Source organism: Marmota flaviventris, chromosome 2 (genome assembly GCF_047511675.1).
Source record: "Marmota flaviventris isolate mMarFla1 chromosome 2, mMarFla1.hap1, whole genome shotgun sequence".
Lineage (NCBI taxonomy): Eukaryota > Metazoa > Chordata > Mammalia > Rodentia > Sciuridae > Marmota > Marmota flaviventris.
This window is the reverse complement of record NC_092499.1, coordinates 158,391,392-158,419,234: the sequence shown is the minus strand read 5'-3', so window position 1 is coordinate 158,419,234 and position 27,843 is coordinate 158,391,392. Positions and strand designations below refer to the sequence as shown.

The 27,843-nt window shown below is 37.4% G+C and overlaps 1 protein-coding gene across 6 annotated transcripts in view; it reads right to left on the bottom strand.

Moving 5' to 3' along the window:
• Ralgapa2 (Ral GTPase activating protein catalytic subunit alpha 2) overlaps positions 1-27,843 on the bottom strand; it is a 325,786-nt gene that overhangs the window by 288,100 nt on the left and 9,843 nt on the right. For all 6 annotated transcript variants that reach the window (XR_011706732.1, XM_027955724.2, XM_071608693.1 and 3 more), the window contains exons 2-3: positions 11,079-11,189; positions 6,617-6,669 (exon numbers count right to left, since the gene is read on the bottom strand). Coding sequence is in view for 5 of the 6 variants with exons in the window: in XM_027955724.2 (XP_027811525.2) it covers positions 6,617-6,669; positions 11,079-11,189 (164 nt within the window). In the remaining variant the exon portion in view is untranslated. The remainder of the gene's footprint in view (positions 1-6,616; positions 6,670-11,078; positions 11,190-27,843) is intronic.

Sequence of the window (27,843 nt, the reverse complement as noted above, 5' to 3'; positions counted from 1 at the left end):
TAGAAGCCTACAGGACGCTGAATGTGCAAAATCATAAGAGACCCACACCTAGACACATTATAATGAAGATGCCTAACATACAGAATAAGGAGAGAATTTTAAAAGCTACAAGAGAAAGGAAGCAGATCACATATAGGGGTAAGCCAATCAGGATAACAGCTGATCTTTCAACACAGACTCTGAAAGCTAGAAGATCCTGGAATAACATATTTCAAACACTGAAAGAAAATGGGTTCCAACCAAGAATTGTGTTTCCAGCGAAATTAAGCTTCAGGATGGAAGATGAAATTAAAACCTTCCACGATAAACAAAAGTTAAAAGAATTTGCAGCTAGAAAACCATCTCTTCAAAACATCCTTGGAAAAACATTACAGGAAGAGGAAATGGAAAATAACAATGAAAACCAACAGTGGGAGGTAGGACAGTAAAGGGGGGAAAAATAATCAAAGAGGAAAACAAACCATGTTTAGTAACATAAATAAACAAATATGGCTGGAAGAACAACCCATATCTCAATAATAACCCTAAATGTTAATGGCTTAAACTCACCAATCAAGAGACACAGGCTAGTAGAATGGATCACAAAACAAGACCCAACAATATGCTGCCTACAGGAGACGCATTTGATAGGAAAAGACATACATAGACTGAAGGTGAAAGGTTGGGAAAAATCATATCACTCATATGGACTTCGGAAACAAGCAGGAGTGTCCATTCTCATATCAAATAAAATAGATTTCAAACCCAAGTTAATCAAAAGGGATAAAGAGGGACACTACATACTGCTTAAGGGAACCATACACCAACAAGACATAACAATCATAAATATATATGCCCCAAACAATGGTGCAGCTATGTTCATCAAACAAACTCTTCTCAAGTTCAAGAGTCTAATAGACCACCATACAATAATCATGGGAGACTTCAACACACCTCTCTTGCCACTGGACAGATCTTCCAAACAAAAGTTGAATAAGGAAACTATAGAACTCAATAACACAATTAATAACCTAGACTTAATTGACATATATAGAATATACCACCCAACATCAAGCAGTTACACTTTTTTCTCAGCAGCACATGGATCCTTCTCAAAAATAGATCACATATTATGTCACAGGGCAACTCTTAGACAATATAAAGGAGTAGAGATAATACCATGCATCTTATCTGATCATAATGGAATGAAACTGAAAATCAACGATAAAAGAAGGAAGGAAAAAGCATACATCACTTGGAGAATGAACAATAGGTTACTGAATGATCAATGGGTTATAGAAGGCATGAAGGAGGAAATTAAAAAATTCTTAGAGATAAATGAAAACACAGACACAACATATCGGAATCTATGGGACACATTGAAAGCAGTTCTAAGAGGAAAATTCATTGCATGGAGTTCATTCCTTAAAAAAAGAAAAAACCAACAAATAAATGATCTCATACTTCATCTCAAAATCCTAGAAAAAGAAGAGCAAAACAACAGCAAAAGAAGTAGAAGGCAAGAAATAATGAAAATCAGAGCTGAAATTAATGAAATCGAAACAAAAGAAACAATTGAAAAAATTGACAAAACTAAAAGTTGGTTCTTTGAAAAAATAAACAAAATCGACAGACCCTTAGCCATGCTAGCAAAGAGAAGAAGAGAGAGAACTCAAATTACTAACATACGGGATGAAAAAGGCAATATCACAACAGACACTTCAGAAATACAGAAGATAATCAAAAATTATTTTGAATCCTTATACTCCAATACATTAGAAGATAGTGAAGGCATAGATAAATTTCTTAAGTCATATGATCTGCCCAGATTGAGTCAGGAGGATATAGACAACCTAAACAGACCAATATCAATTGAGGAAATAGAAGAAACCATCAAAAGACTACCAACTAAGAAAAGCCCAGGACCGGATGGGTATACAGCAGAGTTTTACAAAACCTTTAAAGAGGAACTAATACCAATACTTTTCAAGCTACTTCAGGAAATAGAAAAACAGGGAGAACTTCCAAATTCATTCTACGAGGCCAACATCACCCTGATACCTAAACCAGACAAAGACACTTCAAAGAAAGAAAACTACAGACCAATATCTCTAATGAACCTAGATGCAAAAATCCTCAATAAAATTCTGGCGAATCGGATACAAAAACATATCAAAAAAATTGTACACCATGATCAAGTAGGATTCATCCCTGGGATGCAAGGCTGGTTCAATATATGGAAATCAATAAATGTTATTCACCACATCAATAGACTTAAAAATAAGAACCATATGATCATCTCGATAGATGCGGAAAAAGCATTTGACAAAGTACAGCATCCCTTTATGTTCAAAACTCTAGAAAAAATAGGGATAACAGGAACATACCTCAATATTGTAAAAGCAATCTATGCTAAGCCTCAGGCTAGCATCATTCTGAATGGAGAAAAATTGAAGGCATTCCCTCTAAAATCTGGAACAAGACAGGGATGCCCTCTCTCACCACTTCTGTTCAACATAGTTCTCGAAATACTGGCCAGAGCAATTAGACAGACGAAAGAAATTAAAGGCATAAAAATAGGAAAAGAAGAACTTAAATTATCACTATTTGCAGATGACATGATTCTATACCTAGCAGACCCAAAAGGGTCTACAAAGAAACTTTTAGAGCTAATAAATGAATTCAGCAAAGTGGCAGGATATAAAATCAACACGCATAAATCAAAGGCATTCCTGTATATCAGCGACAAATCCTCTGAAATGGAAATGAGGACAACCACTCCATTCACAATATCTTCAAAAAAAATAAAATACTTGGGAATCAACCTAACAAAAGAGGTGAACGACTTATACAATGAAAACTACAGAACCCTAAAGAGAGAAATAGAAGAAGATCTTAGAAGATGGAAAAATATACCCTGTTCATGGATAGGCAGAACTAACATCATCAAAATGGCGATATTACCAAAAGTTCTCTATAGGTTTAATGCAATGCCAATCAAAATCCCAACGGCATTTCTTGTAGAAATAGAGAAAGCAATCATGAAATTCATATGGAAAAATAAAAGACCCAGAATAGCAAAAACAATGCTAAGCAGGAAGTGTGAATCAGGCGGTATAGCGATACCAGACTTCAAACTATACTACAGAGCAATAGTAACAAAAACAGCATGGTACTGGTACCAAAACAGGTGGGTGGACCAATGGTATAGAATAGAGGACACAGAAACCAATCCACAAAACTACAACTATCTTATATTTGATAAAGGGGCTAAAAGCATGCAATGGAGGAAGGATAGCATCTTCAACAAATGGTGCTGGGAAAACTGGAAATCCATATGCAACAAAATGAAACTGAATCCCTTTCTCTCGCCATGCACAAAAGTTAATTCAAAATGGATCAAGGAGCTTGATATCAAATCAGAGACACGGCGTCTGATAGAAGAAAAAGTTGGCTACGATCTACATACTGTGGGGTCGGGCTCCAAATTCCTCAATAGGACACCCATAGCACAAAAGTTAATAACTAGAATCAACAAATGGGACTTACTCAAACTAAAAAGTTTTTTCTCAGCAAAAGAAACAATAAGAGAGGTAAATAGAGAGCCTACATCCTGGGAACAAATCTTTACTCCTCACACTTCAGATAGAGCCCTAATATCCAGAGTATACAAAGAACTCAAAAAATTAGACAATAAGAGAACAAACAACCCAATCAACAAATGGGCCAAGGACCTGAACAGACACTTCTCAGAGGAGGACATACAATCAATCAACAAGTACATGAAAAATGCTCACCATCTCTAGCAGTCAGAGAAATGCAAATCAAAACCACCCTAAGATACCATCTCACTCCAGTTAGATTGGCAGCCATTATGAAGTCAAACAACAACAAGTGCTGGCGAGGATGTGGGGAAAAGGGTACACTTGTACATTGCTGGTGGGACTGCAAATTGGTGCAGCCAATTTGGAAAGCAGTATGGAGATTTCTTGGAAAGCTGGGAATGGAGCCACCATTTGACCCAGCTATTCCCCTTCTCGGTCTATTCCCTAAAGACCTAAAAAGAGCATGCTACAGGGACACTGCTACATCGATGTTCACAGCAGCACAATTCACAATAGCAAGACTGTGGAACCAACCTAGATGCCCTTCAATAGATGAATGGATAAAAAAAATGTGGCATTTATACACAATAGAGTATTACTCTGCATTAAAAAATGACAAAATCATAGAATTTACAGGGAAATGGATGGCATTAGAGCAGATTATGCTAAGTGAAGCTAGCCAATCCCTAAAAAACAAATGCCAAATGTCTTCTTTGATATAAGGAGAGTAACTAAGAACAGAGTAGGGTTGAAGAGCATGAGAAGAAGATTAACATTAAACAGGGACGAGAGGTGGGAGGGAAAGGGGGAGAGAAGGGAAATTGCATGGAAATGGAAGGAGACCCTCAGAGTTATACAAAAGTACATACAAGAGGAAGTGAGGGGAAAGGGAAAAATAATACAAGGGGGACAAATGAATGTCAGTAGAGGGGGCAGAGAGAGAAGAGGGGAGGGGAGGGGAGGGGAGGGGGGATAGTAGAGGATAGGAAAGGCAGCAGAACACAACAGACACTAGTATGGCAATATGTAAATCAATGGATGTGTAACTGATGTGATTCTGCAATCTGTATATGGGGTAAAAATGGGAGCTCATAACCTACTTGAATCAAAGTGTGAAATATGATATATCAAGAACTATGTAATGTTTTGAACAGCCAACAATAAAAAATTAAAAAAAAAAAAAAGGTAATTGTAGGATCGGGGTTGTGGCTCAGTGGTAGAGCACTTTCCTATCATGCTTGAGGTACTGGGTTCGATCCCTAGTACCACATGAAAAAATAAACAGATAAAATAAAATAAAAGATAGAACAATAAGTTTAAATAAGAATCCTAGAAAGTATAGTCAAGTGTCAGCATTTGAGAATACAATAGCCAAGAACTATATAGGCTTTTTTTTCCCTTGTCACTTTTCCCTCAATCATATAGTATAACAACTATTTACATAGCATTTACATTATATTAAGTCTTATAAGTCATCTTGAAATGATTTATAGTATATTGAAGAATGTGTGTAGGTTATATGTAAATACTATGCCATTGTCAGCCACTGATAAGTTTCTAGGGAGTGATTGCCTACAGAGTTAAGGAAGGACGGCAACAAGGAGGAGCACCCAAGTACCTTCTAGTCCACGAAATGGACAAAAAGGAGGGTATCAGCAGTACAGGTTTTATTAGCATATTCTATAACTCACATTTGCATCACCCATTAGAGAAAAAAAATAATTGAATTTAACAGAAGAGTTCGAACAAATGATGATCAGCATATTCATATTTAAGTAGTAGACTTAATTAAAGCTCCTCTTAAAAATAACTCCTCTGAGGAGGGTTCATTAACAGGAGGGTAACCATAGGAAACACAATAACCACCATAAAATATACCATGAATCAATGTCTGTTACTCTGGGGAAGGAGTACCACTCTCAAAGGAGAAAGAGGAGAACCATGTTATTAAGCACCAGTCATGAGCCAAGTCCTGAGCTGTCAAGTTCCCATATCTTGCTTTATTTCATAAACACAAATAGCCACTCACCATTCTCCCACAGAAAGCTTTCCCGCTCTGGTCTTCCCCTCCAGCCAACTCTGCAGCAAGTGCATATTTGGCCTGTCCTCCATAGCCAAAAACGTTTCTCTTGTCACACCAACCTAAGTACTTCTAAACATGAGTAATTTCTAGACAATCAACAATTAACTTTCAGAATTTATAATTCAGTTCTGAGGGTAGCTCTTTGTATACCCATAATCAAGCACTTAACTAATACATCTAGGTAAGAAAGATTTTAAGCTTAATACAGTAAAACCTTCAGCAAGGGCTGGGGTTGTGGCTCAGTGGTAGAGCACTTGCCTAGCACATGTGAGGCACTAGTTTGATCCTTAGCATCACATAAAAATAAATAAATAAAATAAAAGTATATTAAAAAAAAAGAAACCTGCAGCTAAACATTCTGCCAGCTTTGAAGAGAATATTATCAACACACAGATATTCAGATACAAATAAAAATCACAACCTTATTAGTATTCAGAAAATATACATATAAAAACAATGAGGTCTGCATTTATCAAAAGACAAATCATCTCCAGCAGAGGAAATTTATATAGGACTTAGATATTAAGTTTACATAATCTTTATAATGGAAAGCAGTTCAGCACTATTACTACTTAAAATGTGCACAGTTTTTTGTTTGTTTATGTTAGTGCTAAGGATGGAACCCAAGGCCTTGGAAATTCTAGGCAACCACTCTACCACTAAGCTACATCCCTACCCCTTAAAATAGACATACTTAATTCGTCCATCTAATAACTTCACTTATAGTTAGCTATACAGGAAAAAATTTCCCATGTTATTAAAAAAATCACAAGAACATTCTTTGCTGCATGGTTTGTAAAAGTGGAAGGAAAGTAGGAAGAAAAGAAAGAAGGAAGAACACATCCACCTACAGCCATTTATTTCTATTTGTTTTCAAATGAAATTAAAAATCTAAAATATCTCTCTTTTATAAAAATCTTAAAAGCTGAAAGAATTAACCAAAACTTACTTCAAAAAGAAAGAGGATGGAGTCCAGCTCCTCCCTTTGTGACTTATTATTCCCTGAAACAGTAAAAGAAGATAGTTATCAAGATAACATTTAAACTCTAGGTTACTACACATTATGTTAATAATCACCTTGAAACATGTAAGCATCAACAAACATTAATTTATACAAAAATACCTAAAGACAGCATATAAGAAATGCAATGACAACTGAGCAGACCAGAACTGCCCCTTGCTAGACACAGCTTCTGTGTTCCTCAACCAGGAGCAGATAATTCATTCACTTCTCAACTAGTTACTTATTAGCTCAAATTGTGGCTGAATGACAGCAAAAACAAAGAGTTCTAGCTTGGTCACAGAAACAGGCATACAGCAAGTAACATCTGTAAAAAGCAGTATCTCTTTGGGCAATGATATACTATTCTTTTGATAATAACAATAATAATCACCACAACACCTCCAGGAACAGTCACCATTTATTGTCTTCTCTATACCAGAATTTGTGTGCTTTGTGCTCAGCTTACATCATCTACCTTAGGAATCAGCAAACTTTTTCTTAAAAATAAATACTTCAGGTTTCGGTTCTCTGGTAAACACTTAAGGTTTTCTAAGTCTTCCTTATAATCACTCAATACAGATATTATAATGCAAAAGCAGCCACAGGTAATACATAGATTAATTTATATAAGACTTAGATATAAGTTTATATAATCTTTATAGTGGAAAGCAGTTCAGCACTATTACTATTTAAAATGTGCACACTGCTTTTTGTTTGTTTGTTTGTTAGTGCTAGGGATGGAACCCAAGGCCTTAGAAATGTTAGGCATGGGTATAGCTGTGTCCAGTGAAACTTTATTTATAAAAACAGGCAGCAAACTATGAGTTACAGGCCCCTGATATAATGGAATCTCCACAGTTCTGTGAAGTGTTTCATTCACTCATTGAACAAATACTAAAGAATGTCTATATTTCAGGGATTATTCTAGCCCCTGAAGCTACATGAAATGAACAAAACAGACAACAATCCCTGCCCTGAGGAAGATTACATTCTGGCAGAAGGCACTCTATAAAGGAGTGGATGGGGAAGGAAGGGGACAGGGTGTTAGCAATGATGGTGGAATGTGATGGACATCATTATCCAAAGTACATGTATGAAGACATGAATTGGTGTGAAAATACTTTATGTACAACAAGAGACATGAAAAAATGTGCTCTATATGTGTAATAAGAATAGTAATGCATTCTGCTGTCATTTATTTTTTAAAAAAATCAATTAAAAATAAAATAAAACTGCCAGGGAAGGTGGACTTTCAAAAATAATTAATTAATTAATAAGTGAGAAAAACCAAGAGGGAAAGAAGTTGGAGCAATCAAAAAGGGGTGGTGTGCAATTTTGATTAGGGAAGGCAAGGAATGCCTTTCTGGTAGAGTAACAAGTTAGTAAAGATTCAAAGAGGTAAGGAAACAAGCTATATGAAAACTGGGGGTAAGGAAGCAAGCCATATGGAAATTTGAGGGAGGAATGAATGCTCAAGGCAGAGGGACCGGACAGTACAAAGTTCCTGTGGCTGAGAATGTCTGGCAGGATAAGGAAACATCCAGAAAGCCCTTGAGGCTGGAGTAAAGAAGGGAAGATTCTAGCAGTTGAGGCTAGAGAGTAAGCAGGGTAAAGGAAGATTAGGTAGTGCCTGAGGTCACTGTAAAAACTTTGGGAATGAGAAGCCATTTGAGGGTTAGAGCCACAGAGTTATGATTTGACTCACATTTTTAAAGCATGGCTCCAGCTACTCTTTAAAAGAGATTTGGGGGTAGGGAAAGGTACAAGGAGATCCTTTCTGAAGTTACTGCTATAGTCTGTGATAGGATAACAGGAGTTGCACTGTTACTGGTATAGGCAATGAGACAAGGCCAAAGGTTCTGGATATATTTTGAAAGTAGAGCTAATAACTCCAAGTTTTGGCATGAATAACTGGAAAGTTGAAGTTATCACAAAGTGGTTTCATTATGCCTAATAAACATTTTCTTTTTTATTCCTTTTTGGGGGCACACTTTCAATATAACAGATTATACTAAAAGCAAAAAAACTTCAAAAATGTCACCCTGTTTTTAGTGGTTCTTCATTGAGTCCTGTGATAAAGTGAAAAAATGAACACAATCTTTCCCCTCCCTTCAAGAGATATTTCTTTCTCTATCCTTTGAATCTGGGATGCCATATGACTTGCTCTGGCCAAAGTGACATTAGCAAATGTGAGAAAGTTGCTGAGCCTGGAACTCTACCACCAAATGAAGGAGTCCAACCTAGTCTGCTAGTTGGGTAATAAGAAGCTGTATGGAGAACTAAGGCATGCTAATCAGCAGCTCACCAATCACAAGACTATGTGAAGGAGGCCATCCAATATTAGCTGACCTCACAGGCAAGAGCCAGTCTAATTAAGAAGAACTTCCTGTATACCTAGAGAATCATAAACACTGTTTTAAGGCATTCAGTTTTAGCGTGGTTTCTTATGCAGCACAAATTAAGTGATAGTCATAAACAGCCAAATTTTTCTAAAAGGACAGAAGAAAGAAGAAAGAGGACAGTAGAGAAAGACAAAGAAGGGGAAACCCTTTAAAAAGAGGGGGGTTTTGGTAGAATATATTTTTTAATCTGGGGTTTTAATTTTCTTTGCTATTTTTTAACTATTTATTTATTTTTAAAAGATTCTTTTTAAGATGACACAATATCTTTATTTATTTTTTTTATTTTTATGTGGTGCTGAGGATCAAACCCAGTGCCTCACATGTGCTAGGCAAGCGCTTTACCACTGAGCCACAACCCCAGCCCATCTTTGCTATTTAAATTGTACACAATATCACACTTTTCTCCTCCACACACCTGAGAGAGAAAATGAACTGGGGTAAGAGTAGGAAACAAGATAAATATCAAACCATTTTATATTTGAAATATTTACCAATTTGGAAAAACTCAAACTCAAGAGTTACATTAATTTATACATCACAGAGACAGGGGTGGGGACTGAGAAATCCATTAAAAATAAAACGCACTGGTATCCTGGGCACATGCTCACATATGACTTGATGATTAGTTTGAGTCCACAGCATTCACTAAGACTATAAGACACCTGTTGTGGGTCAGAGCCCACCTTGTTGCCTAGTCCCAAATCCCTTCCCCTCCACACTTGACATGTACCTCTGTTTGACTGGAGGAATCAGGGCATCTGACAGGAAGCCCCTCCATTTTTCTTCTCAACCTTAATATGTCTTTGTGTCTACAGTCATCATCTTATTTTTTTTCTCCTTACATAAAAAGGTCACCTTGTACCCTTTCAGACATCACTGAGTATCTCTTCATCTTACTATTCATTTGTATCCTTTGTAATAAATGGGTAAACATTTTATAATAAATGAGTAAACAGGAAGTGTTTCTCTGAATTCTGTGAATTGTTCTGGCCAATTAATCAAACCCAAGGAGCAAGTCATAGGAACCCCTAATTATAGCCAGTTGTCACAGGAAAAAGTCACAACCTGGAGCTTGTGACTGGCAATCTGAAGTGGGGGCAGTGTGAGGCTCTTAACTGAGACTTTAACCTGTGAGATCTGATGCTATCTCCAAGTAGAGAGCATCAGCATCAGGACTGAATTGAGTTACAGGGCACCCAGATAATTTCCACTGGAAAATAAGATGTCAGAATGTTGGGCTGAATGGTGTGAGAGTAGAAAAAGATCTTTGGTTTGTTTATCATAATTAAAATAATCTCCCCAACAGATAACATGAAAACAAAAGATGAAGGTAGTAATGCCAGCTAACATTTACTGACCATGTAAATGTGTCAAATTCTGTTCTAAAATCCTAGGATACCTGTTAACCTATTTAATGCTAACAGGAAGAAGCCACCCCAGAGAAAGGTCAACCCCTGGGGCTAGTCTGGATCCCCAACTACACTATCCTGCCACTTAAATACACAGCAAGGATATACATGTAACATTTTTAGTTTGCCTTTCAAATAATTTTTTATATATATAGGCAAAACCATAAACATAAGACATTAATAACATATGGAAAGATATGCATAAAACTTTCCATGCAGGTTGCTTCTGCAAAGGTGGACAAAAAATCTGGTCAAAGCAGATATTTCTATTTTCATTCCAAACCCTCTAATGAAATCTGAATTTTTAATACTGTACACATATTAATTTTCCTTCTTCTTTTTAAATAAAATTATTCCTTTGGAATTTATACCTTCTACAGGTCACTTTACTATTTTCTCTTTACCTATTAGTTGTTCAGTTAACATCTGCAAAAGGGAAGACTCAATGGAAACAAAGATATCAACAAGTCCATCATGATCTCACAGCTTTGTTGAAGGCCTAACAAGAAAACAAATAAAGCTAAAAAAATGTAGAACGTATGGCTCGTAACAGATACAACTTCTAAAATTTCGTTGGAATATTAAAGAAATGCTTACCTTTTAATTTTAAACTATTTTCCAGTGTTATAAAATTTTCATAGAAGATGAAATATATCTGTGAATAGTTGGTCTCAAAAAACTGCTTAAGATCACCTGCATCCACATTATCTGAAAAGAAAAAGTTTTCATTTACACAATTATCAGAATTTAGAAATAATCTTTTCAGAAATGAAGGAAAGCTAGTCTTATCCCCTTAACAAAGCAAAACAAAACAGTATTCCCATTTGTTTATTCTCCATCTAAGAGGTTCTGAATGGTACTGGGGCACCAACCACCACAAAGGAGACTCTGAGGCTGAGTCAAGGAAATAAGAGCTGATGTAGGCACAGAACTCACAGGCCAACTAGAAGGTCAGAGGTAGAGGAGGTAAGTGGGTCTGGGGGAGGGACAGATGACTTCCTATTAGGGGAGAAGGATGTGGAGGTTTATGGAAAAGGCAGTTTTTCACATAGGCCTTGAAGAGGGATGGGTTTGTACCTATGGAAACAATGTTGCTGGTGTCTCTGGGCATAAAAAAAGTAATCAACTCAAGTGAACCAGCACATGCTCCCTACCATATCCACCCAGCCATGCTCATCTGGGCCCACATTTTCTATCTTCCTTCCTGTTTCAAGGTGACCAGCCTCTACTCCTACTCAGGTACTGTGGGACCTGCCATGTGTTCTTAAAGTTGTCCCTGTTGTACCAGACAAAACTGTTGTACCAAACAGTTTTGCTAAGATCAGGAACTGCAAGTAGATAAGTGGGTAATACAGGGGACTGGCCCAGAGACAACTACCTTTAGGTCTGAGCAGCAACATGGCTACTTCTGCTGAAAGTAACAATCAGCCCCAAAGAAACTTCACAACTCTGGGAATCAGAGTAGTTATCCATTGTCACACACATTTGTCATTTTCCTCAGCTAACAAGGTTGCTTATGTCATTTATAGGATCCTGACCAAGGAGTCAGTGCTTTGAAAGAATATTCTAGTAACCTGAGGAAAATTAAAAGACCCACCTTAAAATTCTACAAGGATTACTCAAGAAAAAAAAAATGTGTTGATATTCCATCCGTAAAAGTGGTGTCATTGCTTTTGCTGTTCCAAAATTGTGAATATATGGAGACATACCCATTACTGTGTACAATTTCTATAAAATTAACAATAATGCAGATGGATCTAAAGAATTATTTTTCTTTGGTTATCATGGTAGGGGCTTCCATGCAAAAAAATTTCCCTGCTTCTTTGAACTCACACACATTAGCAAGTAATATAAGCTGCCAATCTGTTGTTATATTTACTGCACCAAAATAACACTGAGCGCACGGCAGTAAAAATTGCTAGTAACTAACAAATTTACCTGTACAGAAGCAGGTAACAATGAAACTAGCATTACCAACCCACATGAACATTATCATTCTCATAAGCTACACAAGCTCGCCAAGGAATCCTAGAGTCCCTATGCAGAATCTTCCAGTTCCAAGGAAAGGTTTTGTGCATTTTAATTGCAGTGCAAACTGCTAGCCCATCTGCCACTAATTGTTTCCTCTGCTGGAAGCACAATAACTCCAGTCAGTTCCCACTCACTATCTTGAAACATCACTATCCCACACCCAGACTAGTTCTGTACCTTTGCTGTATGATCTCCACCTGGCTCTTCCCCTGTTCTGAAACATGTCATACTTCATTTCCAGTGGAATGTTAGTAAAATTCTTGGATTGATTATGATTGAATCACCTATCTTCTTTATTAGGTATAGTTCCTATACTCACATTCCCTGTATCCAGCACAATATTTAGTTCAAATTTTTCTTTAATCAGCTGAATAAAAGATATGACCTATAATACACAGATAAAATAATGACTATAAACTGTAAACCTATATGAAAGAAATGGTCTAACCCTCAAATCCTGAGGGTTATCAAAAGATAAATTTCATCTCCCTGCTGAGGGTTCTCAATTTCAATTTTCTACCCTGACATCTCCCGCTGTGAGCCCTATCCTCACAGTCAATGTATCACGTGAGGGTCTAAAAGGCCTTTCAAATTAAACACTGTCAAAGGGAAGACATCTCCATCAGATACAGTTCCAAGTCTGTCAGGCTTTCCCATCTCAATAACTTAGTATCACCAAGCATCAGCAGCAGTCAGCTGTTCAAACCAAAGCCTAGCACTCTCTGGGTCCACTCTTTCATCATCCATCTCCAACACACCAATCTCCCCTATCAGTTCATATTCAACATGTGTCCCAGCCCTGAACTTGCATCTGCCCTCCAAGGCTTTGCCTGGTCTACACTGCCAGGAATAAGCACAGGGGCTATAACTACCACCTATTGCCTAGGCTCCCTGCTTTCACCATTCTCCCATTCCCTATATTAGGTAACTTGAAAATTTACTAATATCAACCAAGTCAGATCACTCCTATACTTGAAACCATCTAATTAGCCTTCAGTACAGTACTTAAAATAAAATCCAAATTCTTTACCATAGCCCACAAGACCCTGAATAACTTTTCCTATTGAATCAACTTCATTGTGCAATACTCTTCCCTTCATATCTTACACTTTAGACACTATGACTTGTTTCTGTGACCCCAAAGTTCTTCATTTGGGGCTCCTAAAGGCTACTACCCCAATCCCCAGATCTTCATACAGCTGACTCAGTCTCATCCTTTAGAAACTGGATCACATGTCACCTCCTCAAAGAAATCTAGATGTACCCCATATGTCGCTCTTTACTTTTCATCTTCTACCCTGCCTTCTTGCTTGGTAGGCTCTGCAATGAACAGGTTTCAGACACAGAAGGCCCTAAGCAAGCAAACAATTTCATAAAGATGGGGAATGTGGGTACGCTGATGCGACAGAATGGTACAGAATGATTACTGGGTGATCAACAACTTCCCTACCTTGTCTTCCTTTGGTGCCCCGGAGACACTAGAAATATCAGCAACCTGAACAAAGAGAGTTCTTAAGAACTTTGAGAAGCCTTCATATTGATGATACTCTCATGAAGCCAAAAGTCCAGGTAACACACACCTTCCAATAACTTTTTGTGGACAAGGCACAAATGGTTCTGAGCTTAAAGCATTCACTATGGGTTAGGGACATAGCTCAGTGATAAAGTACATGGCAGCATGCATGAGGCTCTACATGTTGATCCCTAGCACAAAGGAAGGAAGGGGGAGAGAGGGGTAAGGGGTGGGAAAGGCAGAGAAGGAAAGAAGAGGAGAGGAGAAAGAAAAAAAAACACACACACTACTAGCAGGATAAGTATATGCATTCAAGGTAACTCAAAACACAGTGAAGCTAGAAGCATAACATTAGTAACATACTCAATTCATCTACACATGTTGAGGGTTCTTGATTTCTCAGGGAGTACTCCTCACACAACTTCCCCTATAGAACTAAAGAGTAGTTAAAATTATCTCCTTGTTCATTCACTTCTGCACTGTTTTGCACACCCCACGAGAATGTTAACTGCATGAAGGCAGTAATCCTGTCTGTTTTGTTCACTACCCTATCTCCAGCCCCAAGAACAAAGCTGGCGCACAGAAGACATCTAATTATTATTAAAGGAATAAACAAAGAATAAACATCAAATGTTTCACATCTGTAATTCAAAATCTTGAATCAATTCTTGATTCACCTGTTTCTCCAAAGACTCATCAAAAGAATATTTATAGATTAAGCATAAGTCTTGGGGGAGGCAACCACAGGCACTGGAATTTAACACCCTACAAAATGAACACTATAAAAAAAAATCAAAAGCCTGATTTTTAGCAAGGCTAATTTCAAGATGCAGAGAGATTAAGGATAGCTCTGCTCAGAAGTTAAATGACTATAACCACAAACTTCCTTTAGACAGACATTCTTGACCCATTCATTCAAACATTTATTGAGTTCCTACCCATGGTAGCTAGCACTGTGTCAAGTGCTAAGAAATTCAAAGAGAAAAGACCCAAGGCTATCAAAGGTGCATGGATGAATAAGCAAGCAACACTAAAAGCCCCATGGCTAAAGACCATGCCCATGCAGAGCACCAAGGGAGAGAATGAATAACACTATACAGAGGGGCTGGGAATATTACTAACATCATACATCTATGTCTGTTGTATGCTTTAAAAGACACTTTCATGAATTTATTTCACTCATACCATAACACTGTGAAATAGACTGGGCAAGGGTGGTCAAGAGAAATCAGTACAATGAAAAGTACCTCATGTGACCTGCGCAAGGTATCACAGCCAGTTAGGACATGGGCAAAACTCCTGTCTAGGGCTTCAGAGTCCAGATTTGAGCCGTACAAAGTCTCAGACAAATGGGTATAAGTCAAAACTAGAAATCAGATCACGAATAAGAAATTATTCCCATGGGAAAAGAAAGAAAGAAATTATCCCCATGGGAGCCAGAGGAAAGGGAGCAGGAAGAGAAAAGCCCAAGATAAGAAGCCAAATTGGGGAAGCAGCAGTTTATGTACATTCTCCATAGCCTCAAGTGCTGGTGAAAAGAAGGGAGATGGGAGGACAAGAGCAGGCTCCAGAGGCAGACTGGAAACTGCCTTTGATTCTAAGAGTCCAGCAGGGATGCTGGCATGACACCTTACGACTATCACAAAACTCACGAAAGTACATCCAAATTAACCACAGGGAAGCAAGTGGCAGACAGTCTTGCAAAGGCAGGGGTCATTCCCACATTTTTAAAGAAATCTTTAATTATTCATTCTCCTTCACCACCAACCAATAGCCAGTAAACTGTACCTATTATTTTCATTATACTCAAAGACAATTTTCTATATTCTAGACCAAACCCACCCTCTTGCATTTCTTTGTCCAGCTAAAACCTCTTGTGGACAATTATTTCTCCATATCTAACTAGAAGGCAACAACAAAGGTAGAGGGCAAAATCTTTGGAACATACTGTCTGAGTTCAAATGCAGAAGGACCTTGGACAAGTTATTTAAACATGTTTCTCAATTTCATCTGAAAAATGAGGCTAACAATGGTTCCCACATTACAGGACTGCTATGATGATAAAATGAACATATACAAAGTGTTTCTAAGAATGTCTGCCAGTCAGCATTAAATAAATGCTAGTTGTTTTTTAGAATCACTTCCCAGCCATCACTATACCATGTTTCTAAGTACCTTTTGACCAAAGCAAATCAGAAAATGAGCCCTAAATCAGGGTGGGTGGGCACCATCCAAGGCTGTGGTTGTAGAAAAGGCATTTTTAGAAACCATGAGAGGGAAATAGGAGGTTGTTTAAATGTGAGAGCAGAATCACCTACCTAAGTAATGGTGCATTACTAATGACATTCATTCTTGACAACATTTTCTGTCTTGTGTTTGACTAGTTCAATGCACTTCATTATTTTCCTTATTTTTATTGTTTCTAGATGACTTTTTTAAGTGTCAAGTTATCTTGAATTCTTCACTTATCCCTTTTCCCTTTCACTAACCTATGATTTTGATGATCAGGCCTCCAGTGCCATTATCCAGGGAATTTGAGTATAAAATAGTTAGCAATACTCATCTTCATGTATACACGGATGTGTAGGCAGGGCTGGGATGGCTCTTAGGTTTGGGAAGTGGATGGAAGGTCATGGGACGGTGGTCATTCCCCACCAGGGAAAGCGGAGCATGAGTTCCTTCCTCCTCTTGACAGCATTCCACTGGGGCTGTTGAATGGGATAAAGATGTTTCCCCTTCCTTCTGTGCTTTCTAGGGGTCTGCAGAAGCAGGTTTTTGTGAGGCTGTGTTACGACCCTTTTAACTGCCATTTAAAAGGATTGTATGTGGAAGGAAATAAAGGGATCATCCCATTGGTTTCATGAGAGTGTTTGTTGGCAGTGTTTACTGGTGTATTAGGATTAAGTGCTATTTAATACAGAATGGTCTCATTAAATATATGAATTTCTGAGTCATTGAATTTTATGGCTTCATGGGTAGGTAGCTGCTGGCCCAAGGGGAACAAAGAAACTCAGGGATCCAACCCAACAATCTGGAGCCAACCTGCAGTCAGAAGAACTTCCCAGACCAGCACAGCCCAACACAATGAGGGAGGAAAACAGATGCTTATAAGGCTCATGGAAGCTACTAAAGTTTGGGATGCTTTGTTATGAAACATTATTGTGGAAATATTGGTGAAAAAGAAGAAACTCAACACAACTCAGCTTTAAAGCCCATGAGGGCCAGGAAGCCTTTAACGGGGTGCCCCCCAAGTACAACTATAATGTTACCTCCATTCGAGACAGAAAAGCAGAAAAATTGATCCAAGTAACAAAATCTGTCCATTGACACAAACTTCCTGTCAACAGTGACAGAGTGAGGACAGAGACTCCTCCTAACACCAACCAGCACATCTGAATATCACCTGTGCATGCAGTAAAGCCCTATAAAGGGAAACACCAAGGGTATTTAGGTAAAGAAGCAAAAGGTACACAATGAAGTCTTTCTAGTCTTAGTAGGTAATCACAAGACAGGAGGTGTACAGGGTATGAATGTGCTTCAAAGCCCAATCAATGCTCTTATCATCTTTATTACTGTTAAAGAGAATGTACATCTGAAAAATGTTCCTATATCCAGATATATTCAGATTCTAAAATGGGTCCTATATTGACAATATGCAAATGTACAATCTTCCTATGGATAGGAATACTAATATACAGAGCAGTAATCACATCAAATGAAATCTTCTAGTCCCAAAGGCCTGAAACATGAGATCTAGTCAAAGGTGTGTTGTGATTAGCCCAGAAGAAAGAGGATGGAATACCAGGAGCCATAAAGGAGGCACAGAATCCTCTTTGCCCCCTTATCTAAGCCCTATTCATCCCCCCAAGTCAGCTGGAAGGTCAAGTGACACCTTGCCTAGCTCCTCACTCACTGGTCTCCTGTAGCCCTCTTTTTTGTGGACTTCCATCTCCCCCAGAGTGCATCAGGTCCCCCTATCCCAAGGCACAGGCATTGAATACATCCACACTGAATAAATTTATCCATCGACAGAATCTAGATATATAGAAAGACTTGATAACTAATCCCTTTCTAAAAATGGGAAGAAAGTCCTGAAGGTCACAGCAAACTATTAAAAAACGTGATTAAAAACAAAAAAACACCCAGGGTAAAACCTCTTAAAATAATGGGGAAAATTTTCTCCAAATCAAAAGAAGAGGTCAGAACTATTACCCTAGATACAAAATAAAGTAATAAGACAGGGTAGCAAGCAATGAAGATCCACTCTACAGCTATTAATCCTAATAAATAGTAATGTTTTCAAGATAATGACAGCACAACAACACAAATGTTCATCCCTTAAACTAATAAGAGTATTCATTTTCTTATATCTAATATTTAAACATTGTTATATAAACATATCTACTATATATTTTTTAAATTCTGAAATCAGAAACATCTAGCTCAGCAGTAAATTTTTTATACTTACCAATATATATTTTTAAATGAAATTATATCATTATCTTTTACTTTCAAATAAATTATTTTCTACAAAACAGCAACAAATTACCACTATCATATTTACTAACACATGTGTATTTTTATGACTGCTATAGGTCTCAAATTTAAGGAACAACTATTACATGAGTAACTGCTAAAACTGTACTTTTTTAAAAAATAAAATATGTCCTTAGATCCACAATTCCCTTCTGTCTCTCAATAAGAATGAGAAAAATTGGTAGGGATCACAAAGAGACTCTAATTACAAGGAGTATAAGGAATTTCAAAAGTATAATATAAGAAAACCAATATAAATCACCTGTGTTGGGGAATTTATTCCTCCTACAGATTTAGCCTCCAACACAGGACAAAGTTCCCCCAAATCTGACCCTCAGTCTCTGGCCTCTGCTCCAAGTTCTGCCCCACAAATCCAAATACCAACAGCAAAAGTCAGATTAGAAAAATACCCCATTCCCAATCTAATCCTACCCTACCCCTTTTATCTGCTTCTCTGCATTTTTTTCAGTTTAGGTTTATTTATAAAATTTCCCCAAAAGCTTTAAGAACCAAAGATTAAAGTCCATTCTACAAGTATACTCTTCTAATACCATACCATAAGACTTTATATTTCAGAAAAATTCTTTAGAGTAATACTATACTTTCAATCTGCATCCATTTTTAGGCATAAATACAGTTGATATGGAATCACTCCTGAAGTCATCCAGAAGTTAAGTAATAATAAACTCAAGATAATTCTGGCCCCTCCCCTAGTTCACCCTACCCCACAAAAGTGATGGGACATCCTTCTCTTGCTCCTGGAAAAATACTCTTTCCCTCTCCCTTACCTGGCTACATAAATTGCCTAAAGAGATTATAGTAAGAATATAAGAAGATTATAATAAGAAATCATCATAGATGACTCCCGAGGTGCACATCAGGAGATGTCTCAATAGCCTTGCACTCAGGTTTCCATCCATCTTCTGGGAATCCAAGATTCCCTCATGACCTTCATCTCTATCACCCTCACATAGCTCTGGATACAACCTAATCTCACCTTAGCTTCCTAACCTAATCCTCCTACCAACTCCACTCAATAAAGCTCACCAAATCTCTCCTCTAAGACACATTTAAAGGTCTCTTCTCCTTTGGTTCTGCCTGAAACCTAGCAGTCCTCAAAGAGGACTGTTTTCCTTGCAGGCTACCAGATAAGGCTTTGCCTTCCTCCTACACTCACCTATCACTTGCCCTACACATTTTGTGTATCCTCTGTGCTCCCCACTGCAACTTCCAGACCATTCTGATCCTTCCCCTCACACACAAAAAATGCTCCTTTGCTGCTCCCACCATTGGTCTGCACATCAACTATAACTACACACTGTCTTTCACATACCCCCAGGACACTCTGAAGATTCCAGGGCCTGCCTTGCTGTCTCCACGATTAGCACAGTCTGCATTCTTGGTGATTTTGATATTTATATAGATAATGTCTCACTTCCTCATCTCTAATGAAGTTGCCTGGGCCCCTACCTCTGCCACTATCCCATAGCCAGATGCTAGACTGGATCATTACTTAACAAACTCTCCACCTTTAAAATCCCAGACAATTAATTATCCTACCATCTGCCATTTCTTATCTTTTCTGCCCACTCCTTCTGGAACTCTAACTCTAAAAACTCTTAAACCCTACTTGGTCCCTGACTTCAATAACTCCACCATCTTGTCACTAACTATGATGTCACTCAGGTTTTCCCTTTCTCTCTTTTCCAATTTAGCTTCCACTGTTCATCATTTTAATTAATTGAACCAGCCTGGATTCACTTGAAAGTATGTATCTGAGCCCAGGCCATTCTCTGGCTGCAAAAGGTTTTTAAAAAAAACTGGCATCAAACATTTAATGCCTCTGAAAGAATAAGTTTTGTACATATGTGATTTACAATGTGTGATAATAAAACAAACACTTTAAACTTACCCAACCAATGGAAGCATCCAGTCCAATCAGGTTTTTGCTGCTACCTCTCTAATAAGCACCACACTGTTATATAAGTGGTCAATTTTTAGTCCTCTCCAGGGCCAACAGCTTCCCATGGAGCACGTACCCTGTGCCCAAGCACTACTATCTTTGCCCATCAGAAGGAAATGCAAACTAGAAACCAGGTATACTTTCAGAGGTAATTTGGGGCCTAAACTACATATCCTTATTTTCAGGAGATAAAACAAACTCAACTTTTAGCTTCATTAGTAGCTTTGTTTCTTAAATAATATTATAGTTCTGTTGTATATATTAATATTTTTATTTCTCCCTAAAAATAAATATATATTCAAAAATTTACCATAATCAATGATCCATCTCCATAGGTGTCCTCCACAGCATTTTAAACCCAAAAGTGAGAGCAGCAAGGAGCAGACATTGTTGGCTCCCCCTCAACTCCCATATTTCACCCACCCCAACAAATGGGCCCTCATTCTTCCTAACAGAGACCCCCATTTGTTCAGGGATTTTCCTCCTCCCACAGAGCTCTGCCTCTCTAGAAAGGCTGGTCTGTCCCCATCACAGAAGACTGGATGTTATGCTATGCTAAGCTGATTATGGTGGCAACATGCCCTTTGCTAGTGACTTGCATGAGCTCAAGCCTGTGACCCAATGCTGGTTAGTCAGAATAAGAGGAAGTCAGAAGTACTTATCTGGGAAAAGACTCAATAGTTCTTAAAGGGACATAAGAAGTGTCCCTTTTTTTTCCTGCTTCTGGATATCATTCTATCTGAATGGCTATGGGTATTTTGCTACCATGAGGACAAACCTGCCACACAAAGTACAACAAAGCAGAAAAGCAGAAAGAGCCTGGATTGTCACCATCACTGAACTGCTAATTAACTATGGGGTTTGTCTTGGGAACTCTTTTTCTTATAAGAGAAAAAATATCCCATACTGTTTGTTTATATTTTAGTTTTCTATTAAACTACAACCAAAAACATTCTTATAAATAGTGAAATAAATCTGACAGCAGCAACAGAAAACAAATATCAATTGAAAAGGTCATAGAAATTATACACATCTCACTTCATTTCCTAAACTGTGTTCTTTTCCTTTCTTTACACCTATAAGGTAAACCAGATGTAGAAAGTAAAATTCTTAGGAATCAGAAAGATATTAACACACTGTTATCCAGAACTGATAGTCTGTGTGTAAAAATAATTCTATATAAAGATATATTTCAAATATCTAGTGTAAAGTTTTAAAAGTAGAACTATTTTCATTTAAACATATTTTGTGCATAAATGAAAGATTCTAAAACATTAATAGATATCAAGTATCAATATGATAAAACACCATATACACCAATGAAATATGATTTTCAAATCAAATGTATTCCTTTTATAAGAATCATTTTATAGAAATCAAGTTTCATCAGTTTTTTAAGTTAATGCATGCTTCCTTTTCCTTTTCTTATTCTGAACTGGGGATATAGTCTATATCATAGTCTAAACCACTCTCCAGAGAAAAAGTCAGGAATAGGAATAAAATGTCTAAAGCAGGAGTCAAATACCTATCTCTACCTCTCCATTCTCAACAACTAAAGAAGCCAAAAAGTGGTGAAGAGGATGAAGAGGGCCATAAAATAATGTCTTGTGTCAAATAATTATTAGTAGTAACTGTAATAACAGCTTACAAAATAGCTTTGCATACAGTAACTCAACTCTCCAGCAACTGTGGGAGACACACATGGTCCTCACTGTCTGTGGAAAGGAAGGTCGGAAAGACAGCTCTCTGCCAGGACTGGAAACTACAGTTAGGCTCCCACACCACTCAGCTGATGAAGTCTAATACTAACAAAAAGAACACAGGGAGTTCAAGATACAGAAATGGAATGTTATTAAATTAGTTAGTTCATTTTAAAAGGACACCAGTCAGCTTACAAGTAGAATAATATTTCCTCCTTTATAGGTTAAAAGGGTAGCTTTTCTGTGAAATTAACTCAACTGAGACTAACATGGCCTTTCCCCAAAGGAATATCTTTACCTCCAGAAAATCATCATGCTGTGCCCTATCCTACTAGCAGCCTCACACCGAAATTTCTGCTGTATCCCTTACACAAAAACCAAAGGTCCTTTTTCCAGTCACTGGGAGCTACTCCCAGATACACAATCTGCTGATTGTGAGAGCATGTGAGAGCCTGAAACTAACAGTCTGGAAAATGGGTGGTAATTTGTTATATGAGTCCAGTGAAACAAGATACAGCCATTTAAGTATTATGGTCTTCCCTTACTAATGTGCAAAAATGTCCAAGTCTTGTTAAGTAAAAAAATATTATAGTGTCAGACCATATATAATCATCATTCATATAAAACATTCATATAAATCCATAAAAGATTCCCTAAGTCTTTTCATTAAGAAACATAAAATTCAGCATAGTGGTCCTAATTTAGATGGGTATCTGATGGAGCCAATCTGCAGTGTTTAGTGAATGCTGCCATCATTTACATAGATAAATTATTATTGCACTGACCCATTTTCCTGTGCTTATTCTTTTTCATCCACTGGCAAATCTCCATTTTTTTTTTTTGTCAGCATCAGGAGTACTTTCTAATGTGTCTTCCCCTTGTCTGCTACTATAGTTCAGGGGTAAGAGCAAGCCTGTCTCTATATTGCTTGTCCCAGTTCAGTCCACTGTGGGACCCTAGCACATGGCCCACTGCACTCTATAGCTTTCCTGTCCTATGGATCAGAGAGTGTTCCTATCCTATCTTCTTACCACTAAGTAAGTAGGAGTACAGAGTAAGTAGGAGTACAGGCTCTATGTGTGTGTCCACTATCTTTCTCCACACCTGTACCAGCCACAGCTATGGCCATTAACTTTTCCAGTACCACTTCTTTTTCTTATTTTTTCTTTTCTGTTTCTAGTCACTGCAGTTTTGAGGCAAAAGATCTGACCTTTTGTGAAGTAAGCAAAAGAAACCAATCTCTGGTAGACTAACCAAACAAGTCTATTCTCCATGCAGGAACCAGTGATTCCTTTAGACTTAAAAATCAGACCTAATGGACAGCTCAGGTCACTCCCCTACTCCCAGGCTCCCTAAAGTGCCCCATCTTATCCTAGAGTGAGACAAGCCCAACCTTGCCTTACCCTTAACTCCTTTCTCCCACTCCTGATCCTTTTCCCTGTGTGCTCTCTCCCTCTCTTCTCTCTCCTTTAACATTATTGACTTTGGAGAGATTCCAAGCCTATTTTTGATCATGATCCTTTGCACTTTCTGTTCCCTCTGCTTGGAATACTATTCCCGAAAATAATCACAAACTATTCCCTTATGTAACTCAGGTCTCAGTTCAAACTACTCTTCTTCCAGAAAGAACTTACTCTAATATCTAGACAAGCGTGCGCGTGTGCGCACAAACACATACACACACACACACACACACACATACACACTTATCAAGCTTCACTTTACTATCAATACCCAACATCTAAGGATTTCTCAATGATCTAGAATTATTGGCATAAAAGTCAATGAACTTTACTTTGTGGTATACATGGGGCGTTCTGTGTGGAAATGTATCAGAATGCCTTTCCAGAACTACTTTCTCAGAAATATAGAAGCCAGAGAATTTACCACTAGGAACAGGACAAATTATCAGGTTGGTAAATCAGAATTCTCCATCTCTCTCATCCAGTAATTGGTACATGAATAAGCACATGATCCAAGTAGGACCAATCAGAAAGGTCCTTGGTACTGGGGTGGGCCCTAGCAAAGGAGTCACACTTCTTTAGATTTACTTAGTGACTGAGATATATCAGGTTGACAGAGCCAGAGATACTCTCTCCTATACCAGGAAGAGTTAGGCTGAGAATGAAACAGACACGGAAACAAACCAATCCAGAACCAAGAATAATTCCACTAAATAAAGGAAGATGAGAAGAGTGGACATGACAGTGGGTGAGTACTCTAGACACTGCATACAACCCTATGGATAGCTAATGACAAATGTGCCCTTAGATTATTTAATTACATATGTCACTAAATCCAAGCGTTTCTTTAAGTTAGTTTGAGTAGGGTTTCTGGCACTTGCAACCAAGAGTTCTGACTAGTACAAATACAATCAACATATTACTACCTGTCTGGTGGAGCAGAGGAATAACGAAAAGAAAAAGAAAGCCCAGTGTGGCTACACACATACACGTACACACAAGTAGTTGTCAGATAAATGCAAATGGTTACCAGATTTTCTACTGGGTGATAAAAATGTTTTGAAACTAGAGATGGTGGTTGTACAACACTGTAAATGTGCTAAATGCCAGTGAATTGTTCACTTTAAAATGGTTAATTATATGTTATGTGAACTCGACTTAATAAAAAATTTTAAACATAAAATGTTGCAATGCATTTCTAAAGATATGATATAGTATTATAATATATTAATCATAATTTCCTTGAAGAAAAAATTGGGTCAAATGGTACATTTTAAAGACCATTGCTACATATTAATAAATTGAATTCCAGAAAGATTATACCAAATTATACTCCTATCAGATGTATATTAGAGAGCCCACATAGTATATTATCATTAGGGGGAAAAAAATAGCAACTTTGCTAGTATAATGGCTAAATATATTTTATTCTTTAAGTTTACATATCTCAGATTATTAATAAAGAATAACATTTAAAACATTCTTTCAGGTCTTGTTTCTCCATTTCCTACATGAATACATATATTTTGAATATTATAATTTTTAACACGTAGTAGTTTTTAATATAATGAAGATATAACTATTTTCCCTCTTACAAGTTTCAAATATTTTCCCAGTTCATTATTTACTTATTTCAGTTAAAGGTGATATGTTTATTTGTGTATGTATTTATTTTAGGAGCAGAAGAAAGGGATGGAAACATTCTTTACAAAATAAATATTTGTAATGATACATAAACACAGACACACACATACATACCAAGAATAGAGGATAGTTTGCCTCCACTCAGAAGTTCAGTATAAACTCTACTACAGCCAACCTCCATATCAGATAAAGAATCCAAAGGATATAGAGGTCTATACTGTACATACCTTAAATATGACAACACAAATAAAGCTCATGTTAATCCCTTTTATAATAGCTATTTAAAGGCAACATGTCTTTATTTCTCTTTTCTTCCATGCAGTTTTGAAAATAATATTAAGGATTTCATGGGGGAAAAAATTCTTACTAGATAGAAAAGGTCCTTTTGTGGGGAGTGAGGAGTGATTTAGCTTTGATTTTTGAAATTTAACTTTTACAATAAGCCCTGCCTAACTTTGTTTCCATGAAAGAATATTTGGAATACTTCCCTAAGCATCACCCATGTCAGTCCTTACAAAGAGTTCCTAATACAGCTGGCCCTCTTTCCTCACCCCCCCACCTCCCCACCCGCCACCCCCGCCTACTAACACAAACTTTTTCTCCTTTTTGTCCACAGAAATAGTCCCTTCTTATGTCAACTTCCCTTGAAATCTAAGGAGTTGATCTGATAATGAGTGCACACATACAAGGGAGAGGTTAAAGAACAATTTCAGAAGAGTCCACCACACTTAATTCAGAGTCTTGAATCATTACTTTAATGCAGGGAACTTCTGACTGGAAATAAAAATCTTAGGGGAAGGAAGACTTTCAGACACTACAGATATACAGAAGATAATCAGAAATTATTTTGAATCCTTATACTCCAATAAAATAGAAGATAGTGAAGGCATCGATAAATTTCTTAAGTCATATGATCTGCCCAGATTGAGTCAGGAGGATATACACAACCTAAACAGACCAATATCAATTGAGGAAATAGAAGAAGCCATCAAAAGACTACCAACTAAGAAAAGCCCAGGACCAGATGGGTATACAGCAGAGTTTTACAAAACCTTTAAAGAAGAACTAATACCAATACTTTTCAAGCTATTTCAGGAATTAGAAAAAGAGGGAGAACTTCCAAATTCATTCTACAAGGCCAACATCACCCTGATTCCTAAACCAGACAAAGACACTTCAAAGAAAGAAAACTACAGACCAATATCTCTAATGAAAATAGATGCAAAAATCCTCAACAAAATTATGGCAAATCGGATACAAAAACATATCAAAAAGATCGTGCATCATGATCAAGTAGGATTCATCCCTGGGATGCAAGGCTGGTTCAATATACGGAAATCAATAAATGTTATTCACCACATCAATAGACTTAAAGATAAGAACCATATGATCATCTCGATAGATGCAGAAAAAGCATTTGACAAAGTACAGCATCCCTTTATGTTCAAAACACTAGAAAAACTAGGGATAACAGGAACATACCTCAATATTGTAAAAGCTATCTATGCTAAGCCTCAGGCTAGCATCATTCTGAATGGAGAAAAATTGAAGGCATTCCCTCTAAAATCTGGAACAAGACAGGGATGCCCTCTATCACCACTTCTGTTCAATATAGTTCTCGAAACACTGGCCAGAGCAATTAGACAGACAAAGAAATTAAAGGCATCAAAATAGGAAAAGAAGAACTTAAATTATCACTATTTGCGAATGACATGATTCTATACCTAGCAGACCCAAAAGGGTCTACAAAGAAACTTTTAGAGCTAATAAATGAATTCAGCAAAAGTGGCAGGATATAAAATCAACACGTATAAATCAAAGGCATTCCTGTATATCGGCGACAAATCTTCTGAAATGGGAATGAGGACAACCACCCCATTCACAATATCTTCAAAAATAAAATAAAATACTTGGGAATCAACCTAACAAAAGAGGTAAGAGATTTATACAATGAAAACTACAGAACCCTAAAGAGAGGTTAGAAGAAGATCTTAGAAGATGGAAAAATATACCCTGTTCATGGATAGGCAGAACTAACATCATCAAAATGGCGATATTACCAAAAGTTCTCTATAGGTTTAATGCAATGCCAATCAAAATCCCAACGGCATTTCTTGTAGAAATAGATAAAGCAATCATGAAATTCATATGGAAAAATAAAGGACCCAGAATAGCAAAAGAAATTCTAAGCAGGAAGTGTGAATCAGGCGGTATAGCGATACCAGACTTCAAACTATACTACAGAGCAATAGTAACAAAAACAGCATGGTACTGGTACCAAAACAGGTGGGTGGACCAATGGTACAGAAGAGAGGACACAGAGACTAATCCACAAAACTACAACTATCTTATATTTGATAAAGGGGCTAAAAGCACGCAATGGAGGAAGGATAGCATTTTCAACAAACGGAAAACTGGAAATCCATATGCAACAAAATGAATCTGAATCCCTTTCTCTCGCCATGCACAAAAGTTAACTCAAAATGGATCAAGGAGCTTGATATCAAATCAG